This window comes from Saccostrea cucullata, unplaced genomic scaffold (assembly GCF_032062105.1).
Source record: "Saccostrea cucullata isolate Sc308-1 unplaced genomic scaffold, CSIRO_AGI_Scuc_v1 ctg2263, whole genome shotgun sequence".
NCBI classification, from domain to species: Eukaryota; Metazoa; Mollusca; class Bivalvia; order Ostreida; family Ostreidae; genus Saccostrea; species Saccostrea cuccullata.
The window spans coordinates 156,701-173,600 of record NW_026921474.1 but is presented as its reverse complement, the minus strand read 5'-3'; the positions used below and the strand labels follow the sequence as shown (position 1 = coordinate 173,600).

Sequence of the window (16,900 nt, the reverse complement as noted above, 5' to 3'; positions counted from 1 at the left end):
GTCATTAGAACCATGGGAAAACAACATCCTGTAATGAAATTACTCAACAGAATACTAATTTAATTAGTCCAAACTGTTAGAGTGTTACATTTAAGTTTGATAAAAAACATCAGAAATCGTGTTCAAACAGTGTTAATTTAAAGGGACCTCATTTAGAAGATGTTGTAAAATGACGTATGTTATTCTAAACAAAAAAATATTGATAACAAATAAGGAAACTGTGACACATGTTTGCTTGACAAAAAATTTATAACAATTTTATTATGTATTATAAATTTCATTCATATAACTTGAGGCATAAAATTTTTATAACAATTTAATAGTGTATGCACATTAAATAGAGGCTTTTTTCCTGTAATATTTGCTCTGTAGCAAATTCAGCTATTTGAAAAAAAAGATGACAAAAGAAATCTGAAAGTATTAATAAATTCATGGGTTATTTTCAGGAATGAATTAACATGTTTGTAAAAAATCTCATTGTTTTTCAGAGGTTTTTTTTAGGTTCGATATCTTAATCTCTTAATTACATGTCAGCTTCCCCTGAGTCAAAAAGGATGCCTATTTTGATATTTTGATGACGGAATATAAATTATTTGGCAGGCTTAGGGTAGGGATCCAAACCAACTAACCTGGCAATCTGTCCCCCAAAATTTTTTATGAAGCTGAAATAAAGCCAACAATGTTCATTGACGATGATTATGTTCATACATTATTAGTATATAAAGAAAAGTCAACCTAATGTTGAACTAATAAATCTGTGACCATATTATATCAGGGTCGTTATATGAATTATTTGTGGTTTATTATCCAGCAACCTTTCTTTTCTTGAATTGAGCCCATTATACATCAAAATGTCAACAAAACACCGTGAAATCTGAATTCAGTTTGTCTTTTATGGAAGAATTGATCGTGGGGTGGGCTCGGTGATTTTTTACCTTGATAACCTGCAGGTATAAGTTATTGGTGATCCTATACATCATATATTACATTATGACGAACCTTTTCAAGACTTTCTGTCATAGGATGGTTGCTTCAGTTACAAAACTGTATGTATATATTTCTACACATTGATACCTATAAGTATATATATTGGTAACTTAACAGTATCTTACTTTCTTACTTATTGTGTATATGTTAACTGTATCAATATTAGAGTACTGCGGTTATTTACTAAGGTTTATTTATATAATAATTTTAAAGAATGAAACATGGTCGAAACATTAAAGTTCAATTCATTCAAAAATAAATTTAAAAAAAATCAATTCATTCTTATATGCATTTAGCAAAAATACCCTGGTATGCTGATCATAATTAAGTTAACTAACCAACATCGTTAATTGGTAGATATGTTGTTTTTGTTAGTTGGCTTCAAATCTAGACATTACTATACATACTAAACAAAGTGTTTTCTTATTTAAAATAAACAACTATTTTTGAAGAAAAAAATACTGAATCTAACATGTATAAAAGCAATGTTTGCATATGACGTGAGTAAACTTGCATCACCGAGAAAATTGTAAATGTATATAAATTAGACCTATATTATAAGAAAAAATGAGCTTTTAATTTATCCTTTTTTATTTGTTATAGATTTTTTTTTTCTGTTTTTTAATAACGGTTTTTAAAAAAAAAATAATTGACAAATTGTTCCCCCGGGGACCTTCAATGCCTCCTCCAAAGCTCTTTGTAACAATTATGGTTTTCATATTCAATAATATATTAACAGATCTCAACATAGGAAGAGATCACACACAAAACATGCACTTCATAAATATGTAAAGATTTCTTTTAAAAAGGTGCTTGGACTTCAATGCTTGGATGTATTCATGAAACGCGTCCCGGAATTCGTTGTTGCAATAATTTCCATATAAAATAATTTTTTTTTTAAAAATAATATTTTCTTGTGAAATGCTATTGTAATATACCGGTACATGTGTAAGTTGTGATATAAAAAAGCAAATTTGAGAAATTATTAAGTTCAAATCTGTTTCTAAGCTCATTGAATTTGTACTTTTAAGGTGAAAAAATCTTTAACTAGACAATTATATTAAACCTGGGTTTTACATTTCAGATGTGTATTTTTCGGAATTTTTCTAACAGTTTTTCTCTGCTTGATGACAGCAAACTTTGATTACCACACACCGTTGCAGAATTATTGGAAGTACAGAAACACAGTTCAGAAAACTGTTCCGAACAATACCAGTAGCAGATTCTATTTTCCAACAAAGAAAACACCAAGTCAACATATAGCTTTCTTAAAAGTTCACAAAACAGGAAGTACAACGGCTCAAGGAATCTTTCTTCGTTACGGACTCAAAAGAAATTTAACTTTTGTTGTTGCCAATAATAAATCATGGTTCCCTAATATTATAAGTCTAGAGGAATCTGTTATACCTGGATACAATATTGTTCCACCTCCCAAAGGCAAAAGATACGAAATATTGTGTTTCCATGTTGTTTATAACCGTTCAGCTTTTGAAGGAATTATGCCAAATGATACAAAATATATAGGTATTGTCCGTGAACCGTTCCTTCAATTAAAATCAACCATTCGGTATTTTAATTATGGTGGACAAAACAAACATGCTCAATTTCTTCGCAATTTTCTACAAAATTCAACTTCAACTGGAAGAAAGGAAAACAACAATCCAGCAACATCCTTTCTGAATAACAGAATGGCATTTGAATTTAATTTTCCAAGACATCTTTTTGATTCTTTTACATCGCACGAGGTAAAGCAGTATCTAGAGATTCTTGACAAAGAATTCGACCTTGTCATTATAAACGAGTATATGGACGAATCAGTCGTCCTTTTAAGACGAATTTTAAATTGGAATGTTCAGGATGTTCTTTTTGTCAATCTGAATGTTAATCAAGGAAGTTCAGACTTAAATAAAGTTGGACTGAAAGAAATACGTTTATATCGACAGTATGCCGCACTTGATTACGAATTATACCACTTCTTTCTAAAACGTTTATGGAAACAAATTAATTCTTATGGGCATGATATTCTAGAAGAAATTTCGTATTACAAATTGCTAAGGAAGAACTTAGAAAACTTTTGCAATAGCAAGGAAACGGCGATACTGATTGTAGAAGAATCAAACTGGAGTTCATCATTCCTTGTGACCCATGAGGATTGTGACTTTATGAGGCAGGGGGAGTTTTGGTATCTTAACGAAATAATGGAGCAGCAATATTTAAAGAAAATTGTAAATTGATATTTTATCACTGGGTGAAAAAAGCGGTTTCCCATCATGGGAAACTTTATGGAAACCACCTGGAAACCTCAAGTTTACATCATGTTTCCCAGTGGTTTCCGCAGCGGATGCCAGGTTATTCCGCCAAGTTTCCGTGACACTGAAACTACTACGCTCCGATTGCATAAGGTATCCCGAACCACGGAAACCTCGGTAAACCTGAGGTTTCCCGAACATCCATGTAGTTTCCCGTAATGAGAAACCTGAAGATTAAACTGGTTTCCAGAATCAGGAAACAACATGGAATCGGAGCGTAGTGGTTTCCGTGGAATGGAAACTTGATGGAATCCTTAAGTTTCCTATTACGGGAAACTACATGGAAGCTCGGGAAACCTCACGATTCCTAAAGTTTTTTTGACTGAGGAAACTATATGGAATTTTAGTGTAGCAGTTTCCGTGTGACGGAAACTTGGTGGAATTATCTGGTGTCCACTGGGAAACTTCAGATTCTAAAGGAAGCAATGCGAAATTATAGTGCAAGTTTCCATTCCATAGAAACTAAAGGGTAAATAAAGAATTTCAATTTTGGAATATGATTGACTTGAAGCTCAGTGATCCCTGTATTTGCAATGGATTGTAAATCTTTCATGTTTAGATAGTGAAAAGAGAACAGCAGTTTTAAATCAAAATACATGCACCACGGGTTGATTGTTTCCATATCGGGAATCTACATGGAAACCACTGAGGCATGTTTCCACGGTTTCCTATTTTGGGAAACTTACGGGAAACCACAGGTTGATTGTTTCCATGTCGGGAGTCTTTGAATAAAATGGGAACTATATGGAAACTACTGATGTCACGATTCCCATATGTTTCCATTGGGTTTCCTAATTTGGAAAACCCGGCTTTTCATCCTGTGTATAAACTGTAATATAATCTATAGTTATCTCAAGTTCTTCTCTACCGCCCTGCTTGTTATCATATAAAAAAATATCAACAAGCTAATAACTAACATTACAAATATATTCTCATGTACCATACTGGACAATTTTTGTCATGCAAAGAAGAAAAATATTTGCCAAGTTCAAATTGATAATTTGAATAAGATTTATAAACTGAATAGCACGTGTAAATGGTCTCCTAAGCAAAACAAGTACTTGTTTTCTGATAAATAAGAGTATGTAATAAATGGCAAGTCCTTTTACTATTTATTCATGAAATAAAAATTTTCTTTCAAGAAGAGAGATATCTCTTTAGCTTATACGTAGAGATATCTCTTTGACTAATCGAAATAGCTTCATACCTTGGAGAGATATCTCTTTAAGCGAGAGAGAGATGTTTCTTAAACGTAGAGAGATGTCTCTTTTACAAGGTTAAAAGAAATATTTTTCTTAATTAGAGAGATATCTCTTTAGATTTTCAAAGAGAGATATCTTTCTTAGCTAAAGAGATATCCCTTTTAATAAAAGAGATACCTCTTTTCCAGTCATTCTAAAAATAACTTTTAAAGAGATATCTCTCTAAAATGAGAGATATCTCTGTGATTTTAAGATAAATTTTATTTTCCAAATGATTAGCAAAAGGGCTTGCCATAGTAATATTATGTAAGCTTTGTAATTCAATATCTTAAATGAGATATTGAATCTCCCTAAAACACGACTAAAACTGTTAGATTTATTTTTTTAAAAATTGTATTTGAATATACCATACAATGCATTTTACATAGAAGCAAGAGGCCTATGAGCTAAAGTGCCTTAAGTCGAATAACCTTTATGTGACTATGTTGAAAGACGCTAAAAAGACACCAATATCATAAGTTTCTTTAATGATTCAAAATTAGTACAGGAATATATTGACAAAATCAACTGCAAAACTCGTAAATAATATTGAGTTGGGGAATGCAATGCCGAGGAATTTGTTCTGATAATCTTATTCGAGCATACATTTTGTATTTTACCAAGGAAACTGGCCCCGATATAAATTGTTCTTAATGAAGACATATGTACCTATTTCTTAACAACCCCCCTTTCAATTGGGAAAAAAGACCCTTTACTTGAACAAAATTGGATCCATGTCACTTACCTTTTACTTGAAATAGGTCTGCTAGACACCACGGGCGAGCTAAAAAAATTGTATGGTTAATAAGCAGTTTCATAAACGCAACAGAAGCGGCTAATTTAAAGAAAAAGAAAACTGATACGCCTTTATTCTCCTTCATTCATTAATATAAACAGCTGCTTGGTATTGATCCAAGAAAACTACCAACAATGATTGTTTTATGTAAAATTTTGTTCACACTCTTGAAATATTATATGGGGTATTGTATGAAAACCAATGTCAGTATACAAATTATGTTATGGGATCAATAACTGTTCAAAAAAGGATACGCACAAAATTCTTGTTTTACCAGAACTAGTTCTTCACAACCCTATTTATTTCTAGGAAATTGCTACTCAAGGGTTAGAATACATTCGTGACCAGCTGAAAATAAATCTCAACAAACCTTGTCAATTAGAAACTCGAGTTTTCTTTCAAATCAACTTTTTTAAAGAAAGTAATTTTGTCCATGATCAATCAAAAAGACACAGGAATTTTCCTGTGCTATTTTTAAATTAAAAAAAGCAATTGTGTTAGAATTAGATTACCGATTTCTGTTCATTTTTACTATGATCATAATTAGGTACATGTAGAAGCAAGTGAATACATATTTTTTGTAAAAAGTGGAAAACCTGGGGATGCACTATATAAAACGTCGTTAATTTAAGATCACCATCACAATTTACTGTACTAAGTTAAATCAATTAAAAAGTTGCAGTAGGAAAAATCGTGGAGTTAGTAATTAAATGCAAAAAAAAAAACAAACAAACAAACAAACAAACAAACAAAAAAAAAACCAAAAAAAACAAACAAAAAAAAAACACTGTGTTGAAATAGTTATCGATTCAGCTCAACTGCTGTTTGAAAAGGGATAATAAGGCGATATTACATGTAAAATAGGTTGAAAGGTTTTAACTCACACTGATAAAAGAAGAAGAAAGGGCAACAAATAAAAAAAACATTATTCTTTGTCTATATCGTTTTTGTTGAGTAATGTTCACGGTTGCACTTATAAATAGCATTTGGGCCATTTAAACTTTGACTGGAAATTGCTATTTCATGAAAAAAAAAATTCTGTTAATATATGTTTCCCTTGTAAATTACAAAAAGTTCTGGTATGAATTTGTGAAATAACAATACATTTCTTGTAACAAAAAATTGTTTCACTGAGGTTGTGGATGGGATGGGTGACTGGTTGGGGATAAATATATTTTCCGTTTTAGTTTTACTTAAATTGTAGAGTTATCTCTCTTTATTTTCTCAAATAAAGAATGTTTTTTGAAAATTCATAGAAATATCTATAAAAATAGGAAAAAGCCTTTAGATGTGTTGACTTTTTAAGACTGACTTGGAGGTAGTCGGAGAACAATGCTATCCTTCGCAGTTCTGTTCTAGACCAAAGTAAGTTTAAGGTTAATGATTTTCACTATTTAGAGACCTAGTGACTGAGCATAAGAAATATCAAATGAATACATTGTATATGTATATTATGTCTGTTTATTTTACATGTATTTTAAGGTGGTCTGTTTTGGATTTCAGTATGTTTTTTGAAAATAAGTTGTTAATTTTGCATTAAGGTGATATACATAATTGTATAATTATGCATTAGACACATCTCTCTTCGGCAACAAACGTAAATCAAAACAGAACGTCTCGGTGTTTTGAGTTATTTCTGATTTAAGCCGAAGATTTATACTATTTAACGGTGCTGTTTTTTAATAATCATATAGTCATAAAAATGTCCAAAGAATAGTCTTCAAGTGACTTATACTGGACATCATGAAAGGGAGTAACCTTAGAATTTTATGATTTTGCAAATTTTTAAGAGTTGTCTTTCTTTAATAGTCATTCAGGGGACCAGTCAGTGAAGAGAGATTTTTTTCAATGATTGATAATTTGAAAAAATAATTTTAATAATACAAAATTTTGTTTTGAAGTTTGTATTATATTTTAGTGTTCTGTTTACTAGCATATTTTATTTCATTATGCATACATTTTACATAAAAACATTAATTACTAGTAAGCAGTGGTCACTTTCCCTTTTCGTATAGAAAAATACATGTAGTATACCCAAATGAAAGCGATATTTTAAAGAAATATGAGCTCAACATATTTTAGATTGGTGCTAGGTTTGAACCGTAAAACGACCATCGTTGGAAGCGCCATTTTGCTTTGACGTTGAGAGGTACAAAGCGTCATCAACTGTGAGGTGTCGGCGATGGAAAGTGATATCATAATATTAGTTGATTTTTCTATAATAGAAGAAAAGATAACTACACCTTATTATTGATATATAGACTGAGTCACTCCATATGTCAAAGTTGGAGTTTGTAGTTTGAGGCACAGTGATGTCTATTCAATTTTTTAAAAGAAATTTTAATGAACAACACAATGTTCAAGGACTATGGTCATACATTTGAGTATATGATCGCAAATCAATCTTATGTTGGACTTTAAAAATCTGTTACCATATTATGTCAAGTTAATCATACTAGTTCTTTATGATTTATTTGTTGTCTTGAATTGAGCCCTTTATACGTCAAAAAATCTCAACAAAACACATTGAAACCCGAATTATGCGTGCCTTTATGGATAAATTGATCTTGGGATGAACTTAATGATTATACAGCAGCCATAAGTTATTGGCGAACTTCTACATCATAGATTGAACGATGGTAAAGACATGATGGTTGCTCCAGTTACAAAAATGTATGTATATATTTCTATACATTTATAAAAACCTTGATACATAGCATTGCTAGTTTATCGATTGTGTAAACTGTGTCTAAATATTTCAAGATAATGCTGTCATGTAGTAACATTTATTTATAAGGGAAGTGAAACTCAGTAATAATTTAGTTAATTGACAAACAACCTTAAACTTTAGATTTGTTGAAATTATAGAGATTCATATCTCTGCAAATTCCTGTATATATACGAAAAGTTTCTTTTGGATCAGCATCTGATGCCAGAAATTTATATTCATTCTATACGTTTTATACCGAAAATTTCGACGGCTGAAATTCTTTTTATATATATATTATATTTTTGGATTTAGCATGCAGTGATTTGTGTATAACATGGGCACTTTCAACCCTTAAGGAAAGACATTTATATACCATAAAGACCCATATTTTGTTAAGAATTGACCTTTTCTACATTTTTCAATTTCCAACAAAATTTTCCTTTTAAAAGAAAAAAAAACTTCTTAAAATGGTAAAATTCTGAAATTGTTGCTTGGGGGTCTCTATTTCTATCTAAACTAATGTTTTACATTTCAGATGTATATGTTTCGGAATTTTTCTGACTCTTTTTCTCTGCCTAATGACGGCAAACTATGATTACCACACACTGTTGCCGAATTATTGGAAGTACAGAAACACAAACCAAATAGCTGTATTGAATAAAGTTAGCAACTACCGGTATTTTCCAACAAAGCAAACACCAAGTCAACATATAGCTTTCTTGAAAGTTCACAAAACAGGAAGTACAACGGCTCAGGGAATCTTCCTTCGTTACGGACTCAAAAGAAATTTAACTTTTGTCGTCGCCAATAATAAATCAACGTATCCTAACGTTATCAGTATAGAGGAATCTGTTATACCTGGATACAATATCGTTCCACCTCCTAAAGGCAGAAGATACGAAATATTGTGTTTCCATGTTGTTTATAACCGTTCCGCTTTTGAAGGAATTATGCCAAATGATACAAAATACATAGGTATTGTCCGTGAACCGTTTCAGCAATTCAAATCAATCATTCGGTATTTTGATTACGCTAAACATAATAAATATGCCCAGTTCCTTCGTCAGTTTCTACAGAATATTACTTTGTCTAAAAACAAGGAAAACCATAATCCAGCAACGACCGTTTTGAACAACAGAATGGCATTTGAATTTAATTTTCCATTGCACCTTTTTGATTCTTTCAGTTTGCACGAGGTTAAGCAGTATTTACAGAAACTTGATGAGGAGTTCGACCTTGTCATTATAAACGAGTATATGGAAGAATCAGTCGTCCTTTTAAGACGAATGTTAAACTGGGATGTTCAGGATGTTCTTTTTGTCAATCTGAATGTTAATCAAGGAAGTTCAGACTTAAATAAAGTTGGACTGAAAGAAGTACGTTTATATCGAAAGTATGCTGCACTTGATTACGAATTATACAACTTCTTTCTAAAACGATTATGGAAACAAATTAATTCTTATGGGCATGATATTCTAGAAGAAATTTCATATTACAAATTGTTAAGGAAGAACTTAGAAAGCTTTTGCAATAGCAAGGAGACGCCTATACTGATTGTAGAAGAATCAAACTGGAGTTCGTCATTCCAAGTGACACATGAGGATTGTGACTTTATGAGGCAGGGGGAGTTTTGGTATCTTAACGAAATAATGAAGCAGCAATATTCAAAGAAAACTGTATATTGACCACATACCTCTAGCCTCCCCCTTTATTATGTTATATCATACCAGGTCTTTGAACTTTTATCGGGAAAATTTATAACAAAATCAAGCGCACCAACTAATTTTTCTCACAAAAGAAATGTAACACATTAGGCTCGATAAGATCATGCAATGAAGATATACTGAAGTAATATTTGCTAAAATCAAACTTTTAAATTACCTGATAAGAAAAGATGTATGAAATAAATAGGCATGTTCATGTGTAAGTACTTCTCTCAGCCAAATACTGGACAATACTAGTCATATAATACTATGTCAGCTTTGTTACTTAATACTATCTGCTAGAAAAAAATTAATTCTAATTTTTAAAAAATAAAATATTATAACGGTTCTATGCATTGTAAGGCAAAACAAAAAATTCAAAGGCCATTGTAAGGCAAAACAAAAGATCCAAGGGCAACAAAGCCATGAGTTGAATGACCTTAACATAAAACATGCAGATTTTTTAAACGCTTGCAAAAGATGCCAATTCATTTTAACAGTTTTGATGAAAGTGTCTTAAGATGTTGAGGAGATGTAGATAGGCAAGGTTTGTAATAAAGCTGTTACTGGTAGAGTCTAATTCAATAAAAAGACACAGTGAAGCAAAATCGGGAAAACTGAAGAGAATTCATTACTTTTGTATGCTGATTTCATATTTTTTGTTCGAGCTTTCTGCTTAATAAAAGCCACGTGACGTTAACATAGACGATATAACAATGCGGTTAATAGGTATGTACATATTTGCTTTACAGTGCAGTTGGGTTTTTCAAAACTTTTCTACAGCTGGTTTATTGATAAATCTTTGGATTTCTGAAATATTTGTGAACGATCATGAATCATTTATATCGTTTAATGCTTATATAAAAATATTTTTCTATAGACAGAGAGGTATTGGTTCAGGAATTAAAAAAAATAGGGGATAGGTTGATATACCATCCTTAGGCCATGTTTTGTGATAGTTGAAAATGCTTGTAGAATTTTAAAAAGAAGTTTTTCAAAATAATGTTCTCATTAACTGTACACAGATTATAATAACTTTTTAAGATATTTTCAAAACTATTATTAGATAAAAATTGTTTATTTATTAATTGGTTAATCAGCTTTTTTTCTTCAAAAGAATATGATAGTTTTTGTCAATAAATTATTACGTACATTATTTGTCAATATACTAATGGATCAGGCATTTGTCACTCCTGAAACCACAAATTCTAAATATTTAAAATTGTTTTGTTGTAAATATAATCTATGTAAACTATTTTAGTGTTTAAGTACGAAAAAAATTATGGCAAATATACTTTTTTATATTTAAAATAAAATATTATGTTCAAATTATTTTCGCCCATTATGCAAATTATCTAACGTTTCCCACAATCATTGATGCAGCGGCATACTATACTCACTAGATTCCTTAAACATCTCTTGTATTAATTTTTATCACTTATTCTTACTTTTAATATATTTATATGGAATACAACAGTCATAATTAATTCTTTTTTAGAAAAAACAGATGAGATGTTTTATTCTTGTTTAGGGTCCACATGATCATAAACGGAAATAAATACATATATATATAATGAATAATGTCATATATATATATATATATATATATATATATATATATATATATATATATATATATATATATATATATATATATATAATATATAATGTAGGTAAAAAAGAACATACACAAAAATACACTTGCATATTTAAGGATATGGCAGTGTAAAACACAAAAAAGATTTTCAGTTTTAAAAAGCCTTGGGGGTTACGTTACTTTCATTACATAGGATATCTTCATATCAATTTGCAACCTTTTGCTATCGAACAAGAAGTTTCAATTTTAACAATCCAAATACAATTAGTTTTCATATACAAACCCCTGCTATTCCCACAAATAGTTATTACTATTTTTATGCCGATACGATATATCCTGGTGAGCTTAATACAAAAGATACCACAGAAAGTGACACATCTGTTTCATATCTAGAGAATTTTTTTGAATAAGACGTAAATGGAAATTTAACAACTAAGCTTTATGATAAGCAGGATGACTTTAAATTTACAATAGTCAACTTCCCTTACTTATGCAGAAATATACCTTCATCACCTGCATGCGGGTTTATATCTCTCAGTTGATTTGATATACGAGAGCATGCTCTACGTATGAACAAGTTTTAAAACCATTGACATACAAGTTGCTGAAATAAGGATATCAGCAGTCTCGTTTAAAGTCATCATTTCCCAAGGTTTATGGTCGATACATTGACCTTGTCACACAGTTTATCATTACGTTATATTCTGACTGACGTTAGGCCATTATATAGGCACTGAGTTTTCGTCAGATTTTTCCATTATTTACTGATCATGACAAGGAGCATACGGCGGGTGTTACAGGACGGTAGGGGATGCTCACTCCTCCATGGCACCTGATTCTCCTATGATGTTTCGGAGGTCCATGTTAGCTTTCCTCCAATTTTATATCGTTTTATCGACTTTTGAGCTTGAATACTGTTCGTTATCTCTATATATTTAATTCATATTCCCAGGGTGCAATGTTCTGATGAATATCTTAGTATGTGAAAGCTTTCACATTTTTATGCCCCCGTAAACGAAGTTGGCGGCCGATAATAAGGGGTGGGTGATGCAGGTAAGTATAGATCTATCGTAAACAGGGGTTTCTACGTTTAAAAACCTCCAGTTTACATCAATATCTATACTTACTTGCATCAACATTTTGCAGAATTTGTAGCAGAAAAAGGGCGGGATAATGACAAGTTAATTTACTAACTACATAATAGTAAAAATAAAGATTGCACTCACCGTTACAGGTGTACTCTACTTCTATTTCTTTTCCCATTGCCCATCTGGAAGTGTCAAGGACTAAAGACTTGGCAAACCGAGCTTTACCTTTAGAAACACCCCTCATGTAGAATGAAGTATAAGTGGTTTCTGTTGCCCGATGGGCTGTCTGTAAAATTTCTTCTACTGTTGCTCCATTGAAAAGGGCCCATGAAGTTGCTAGTCGTCTTGTGTCATGTGCACGTATGCTACAAAAAGATTCACTATTGTGTTCATAAACAACTTTGACAAGAGATACAATCCATCTTGATATGGAATTTTTGGATGCCGGTTTTCGTAGATCTGATTTGTAAGTTAAAAATAAACACTTTTCATCACCACGAGAAGACTTTGTTTTTTCTAGATATATTCTTAATGCTCTGCATGGACACAAAAGCAAGTCTCTACTGTCTGTTGCAAAGGTGTTAAACTCTGGTATGAACATAGGTTTCCATGGCTTTCCCAATCTTTGAGTTTTCGCCAAAATCTGTATGTTTGGTAAATGTCGAATTCTGTTCCTTTCTAAACGCAAAAAATAGAAACTGTTGACAATGCTACTAAAGACACTGTTTTCCAAGTAAGAAACTTAATTTCAAATGAATTCATTGGTTCAAAAGGGTAATCACACAATTTTCATAGAACTGATGGTAGATCCGACTTTGGAAGTAATGGTCGTACATTTGGTTCAGAATTATAAATTCCTTTAATTAATTTCGATATATCAGTATTGTTACTGACGGAACTGTTACTCAACCCTTGTGAATAGATGCTATAGCCGACCCATAACCTGTAATAGTGTTCGGCTTACAACTGTGTTCTTCATGCAAGTAGATGAAAAAGTCTGCAAAATTTAGCCACAGAGGCCTCAAAAGGATCTTTCTGGTTTGAGGTACACCAGATTCGTAGTCTAGCATCATACATTTTTCTCAGGGGCGTAGCATCAGGCCTTGCTTATAGTATAGGAAATGTTAATTGAAAGTCTAGTTGCCCCCCCCCCCCCCATGAGTGATGTACGAAAAATGTAGTATGAAAATTGGTACTAAAAGTAATTGACATTGAGAAAAGTTGGCCTCACCCCCCTCCCTTCCTCAACACCTCCCCCCCCCACGAAATGGGAGTTTCGACTTTGGGCAACTTTTCCCTTTTTTAGGGGGGGGGGCTTGTCAACTTTTTCAGGTAAGTAAAAAAAAATTTTTCTCTGGCTGGCCCCCCACTTGCTACGCGCCTGTTTCTTGTTGATTCTCTGCGAGAGTTGGAGATGAATGACATAGCTTTTTTCAGAAAATTGATTCTCTAGACTTTGTCGTTTGAAATTTTCCAATCGGCCCCATGTAGAATTTCTGGATTTGGATGAATGAACTGTCCCCTCTTTTGTGTTAACAAGTTTGTTACTACTGGTAGTTCCCTTGGAAAGTCTATTAGCAGATTTAGTAGGTCTGGAAACCACAACTGTCTTGGTAAGAACGGAGCTATGAGAAGGAGAACACATGGTTCCTGTTCTACCTTTTTTCAGTACTTTTGGAATTAGCATTGGTGGCGAGAATGCTTATGCAAACATTCCTATCCAATCTACAGCTAGAGCATCGCATCCCCATGCTAGAGGATCCGAGAAGGGAGAACAAAAAAACTGTTAGTTTCCGATTTTCCCTTGTCGAAAACAGATCTATGTTTGGAGTGGAGAAAATGTGAAAAATCTGTAGAACTACTTCCTGATTGAGACTCTATCATGCTGGGATAAAGGAAGCTGTAACCATGGTTGAAATTACTTCACAAAGACTGTGAAAACGGTCCAAACTTGGGTAAACCACACCACGTTGGAGGTGAAATAGAGCTCCCAGATAAGTAATCTGTTAAGTTGGTTGTAGTATTGATTTCGATTGATTTATCACCAGACCTAAATCCATCAACAGCAACAGAGTTCTCTGTAGTTGGTGCATTAGTGTCTTTTGATCTGCATTTTTCAGCAGCCAATCGTCCAAGTACATGTAAATGAAAATCTGCTGACTTCTGAGATGCGCTCCTACAGCTGCCATTAGTTTTGTGAATACCATTGGAGCTAATGCAAGATCGAAAGGCATTGATTTGAATTGATAATGGTTGTTGTGTATGCAAAATCTGAGGTATTTTTTGTCCTCTGAATAAATCGGAACCCAATTTCCTACATCCTGTAGATTGATGCATCCTTTAGAAAAACATTTAAGGGTTTCAAATATTAATGTCAACAACCAATGACCTTCCTGGGCCTTCGGACATCTCTATGATATTTCAATCTCTCTCATGTTTTTGAGGATTTGTTTTAAGAATATAAACTTGAGTCCTTCCTGGACTATTTTTAAAACCCATTCATTGGATGTAATTTTCATCCACTCCCTGTGGTAAGAAAAGATCCGACAGCCTACATTGGCTGATTTCTGCAACTCTAGGCGAGTCTCTAGTTGAACTTGTAAGCTTACTTCTGGGGACGAAACCCCATAGGAGCTTAGACCGAGCTACGATTTTTGAAAGAAACCTGAGAATCCAACTTTCGCTCTCTTCCCAGGCCAGTCTTTGCATTTTTGTCAGTGGAAAACTTCCTTTTCTTTGCAACGGTTGGTTGCTGTTCTTTCTACTCTGAAGTACCAACTGACGCTTCTCTTTTCCTCTTTCTTGCAAAATTTGGGTTTGAACCATCTCTCTGCTTTGAACTTCTTTTAAAAGTGTTGTGTTTCTTTAGCATACCTTAAACTTTCTGCACTTGAGTGAAGGATGTCAAAATATTTCCTACAAAAGAGTTTAGGATTAAGAGTAGATTGTACAAGGAGTTTATTTTCAGTTACCTTGCTTATAAATGCGAGATCCTCAATTGAATTGCTCTTCGTACCGCAACTGCACAAACTAAGATGCGTGAAGTAACATCAGTCATTGTATCACTACCTGAAGGGCCTCTGTCTTGTCGTCATCAGATACTACATTATCCACATACGAGGTAATAAGAGAAGCATAAGTCAACTCTCTCAGAGAAGACGTGACTCTTGATCTATCTTCCACAACTCATTGTTACGTGAATGCAATGTTTGATTACGGAAACAGTAAGAATTTTTATTACTATTCCTTGCGAAGCTACTGTCCTCAGTGCTATCATAAAGTCGTGGCGTTACGCAATACTTATCAAAATATGCAGATGTTACTCTGTACTTCTCATCATCTGAAGCTTTATAAGTGCGTATTGTACCCTTACGCTGGAACTCCACATCAACGTCTGTTAACGTGTTCAAGATGTAGCCATCCAGAGGCAATGATTGTTGTGGGGTACATGTTTTTGACCCTATCAAACGTTCTGACATATACTGTGATGTGTAACAGAGCGGATGTTACAACAAAAATAAAAAAAAATTATCAAAAAATATATACAAAAAATATTATCTCTCAATTTAGACTGAGCTACTTGATCAAAAAGCGGTTCGTGGGAAAGCTCAGATAACTTCTTAGAATCTATAACAAAGAGAAATTATTTACAACAAAATAAACTATTGGACGGTGTGAAAATCAAAATCTCAATCTAGCTCTATTTTAACAGAACAGTCTCAACTGTGTCTCAACTGCTGGCTTACCTATTTATAAGTATAATCAAGTTTTACTTTATTTATTAAAAGCCTATTCTAATGTAAGATAGGGAAGGAAAGACTTGTTCAGGTCACGTCTAATCCCTGTCTCACCTTAGCCTAAGTTTTCCTCAGCAGCTTCTTCCTTTACTGTCCTACTGACTGACTGACTACAAAATGTGTTAATGCACTGCGAAGACAGCGCTTTTATACTCCCTTTATTATCATACTTGATTCTCATAGGCTGATGGCTAAAAATTATCTTCTTTCTACTAGAGAGTTCTAATTACTAGTAATAGTTATCTCTGATCATCACAGTACGACTTGAAATCTCGATCCTGATTTTCAGAAGTTTTCACAGAATCTATTTTTAATTCAGAAGTAACCTTCTTAACAAATTTTTTCCAGTCTACTATACATGAATCATTAACTTCTGTATGCACAGAATCTGCAACAGAGTTATCAAACTCAGAATGGTTGTTCTCATCATGGACTTGAACAATATCGTCCATTTGTGAATTTCTCCTCATCTGACTCTCTTGAGTGTTGAACATCTGAAGGTCGAAATCTATCGAACCTCGTGAACGGTTTTCAGTCTGTTTACTTGCGCCATGTACTAATTCTTTGACTATGGCGTCTATCAAATTTCGCATAAAATTTTCTTGATACTGCTGCCATTGAGTTTCAAAATTTCCCAGCATGAAAGGGGGTACAACCCCTGCGCCAAATTGC

At 32.9% G+C, this 16,900-nt stretch overlaps 2 protein-coding genes across 2 annotated transcripts; both read left to right on the top strand.

The window, feature by feature from the left end:
- Positions 1-993: 993 nt before the first annotated feature.
- LOC134260065 (galactose-3-O-sulfotransferase 4-like) lies at positions 994-3,679 on the top strand. Its single transcript, XM_062742651.1, has 2 exons — positions 994-1,046; positions 2,072-3,679. The coding sequence occupies exons 1-2, from the start codon at positions 1,024-1,026 to the stop codon at positions 3,219-3,221; spliced, it is 1,173 nt and encodes a 390-aa protein (XP_062598635.1). The 5' UTR covers positions 994-1,023; the 3' UTR covers positions 3,222-3,679.
- Positions 3,680-7,955: 4,276 nt separating this feature from the next.
- LOC134260064 (galactose-3-O-sulfotransferase 3-like) lies at positions 7,956-9,949 on the top strand. The gene is made up of 2 exons (XM_062742650.1): positions 7,956-8,006; positions 8,579-9,949. Exons 1-2 carry the CDS (start codon positions 7,981-7,983, stop codon positions 9,726-9,728), a joined length of 1,176 nt encoding a protein of 391 aa, XP_062598634.1. The 5' UTR covers positions 7,956-7,980; the 3' UTR covers positions 9,729-9,949.
- Positions 9,950-16,900: the final 6,951 nt, after the last annotated feature.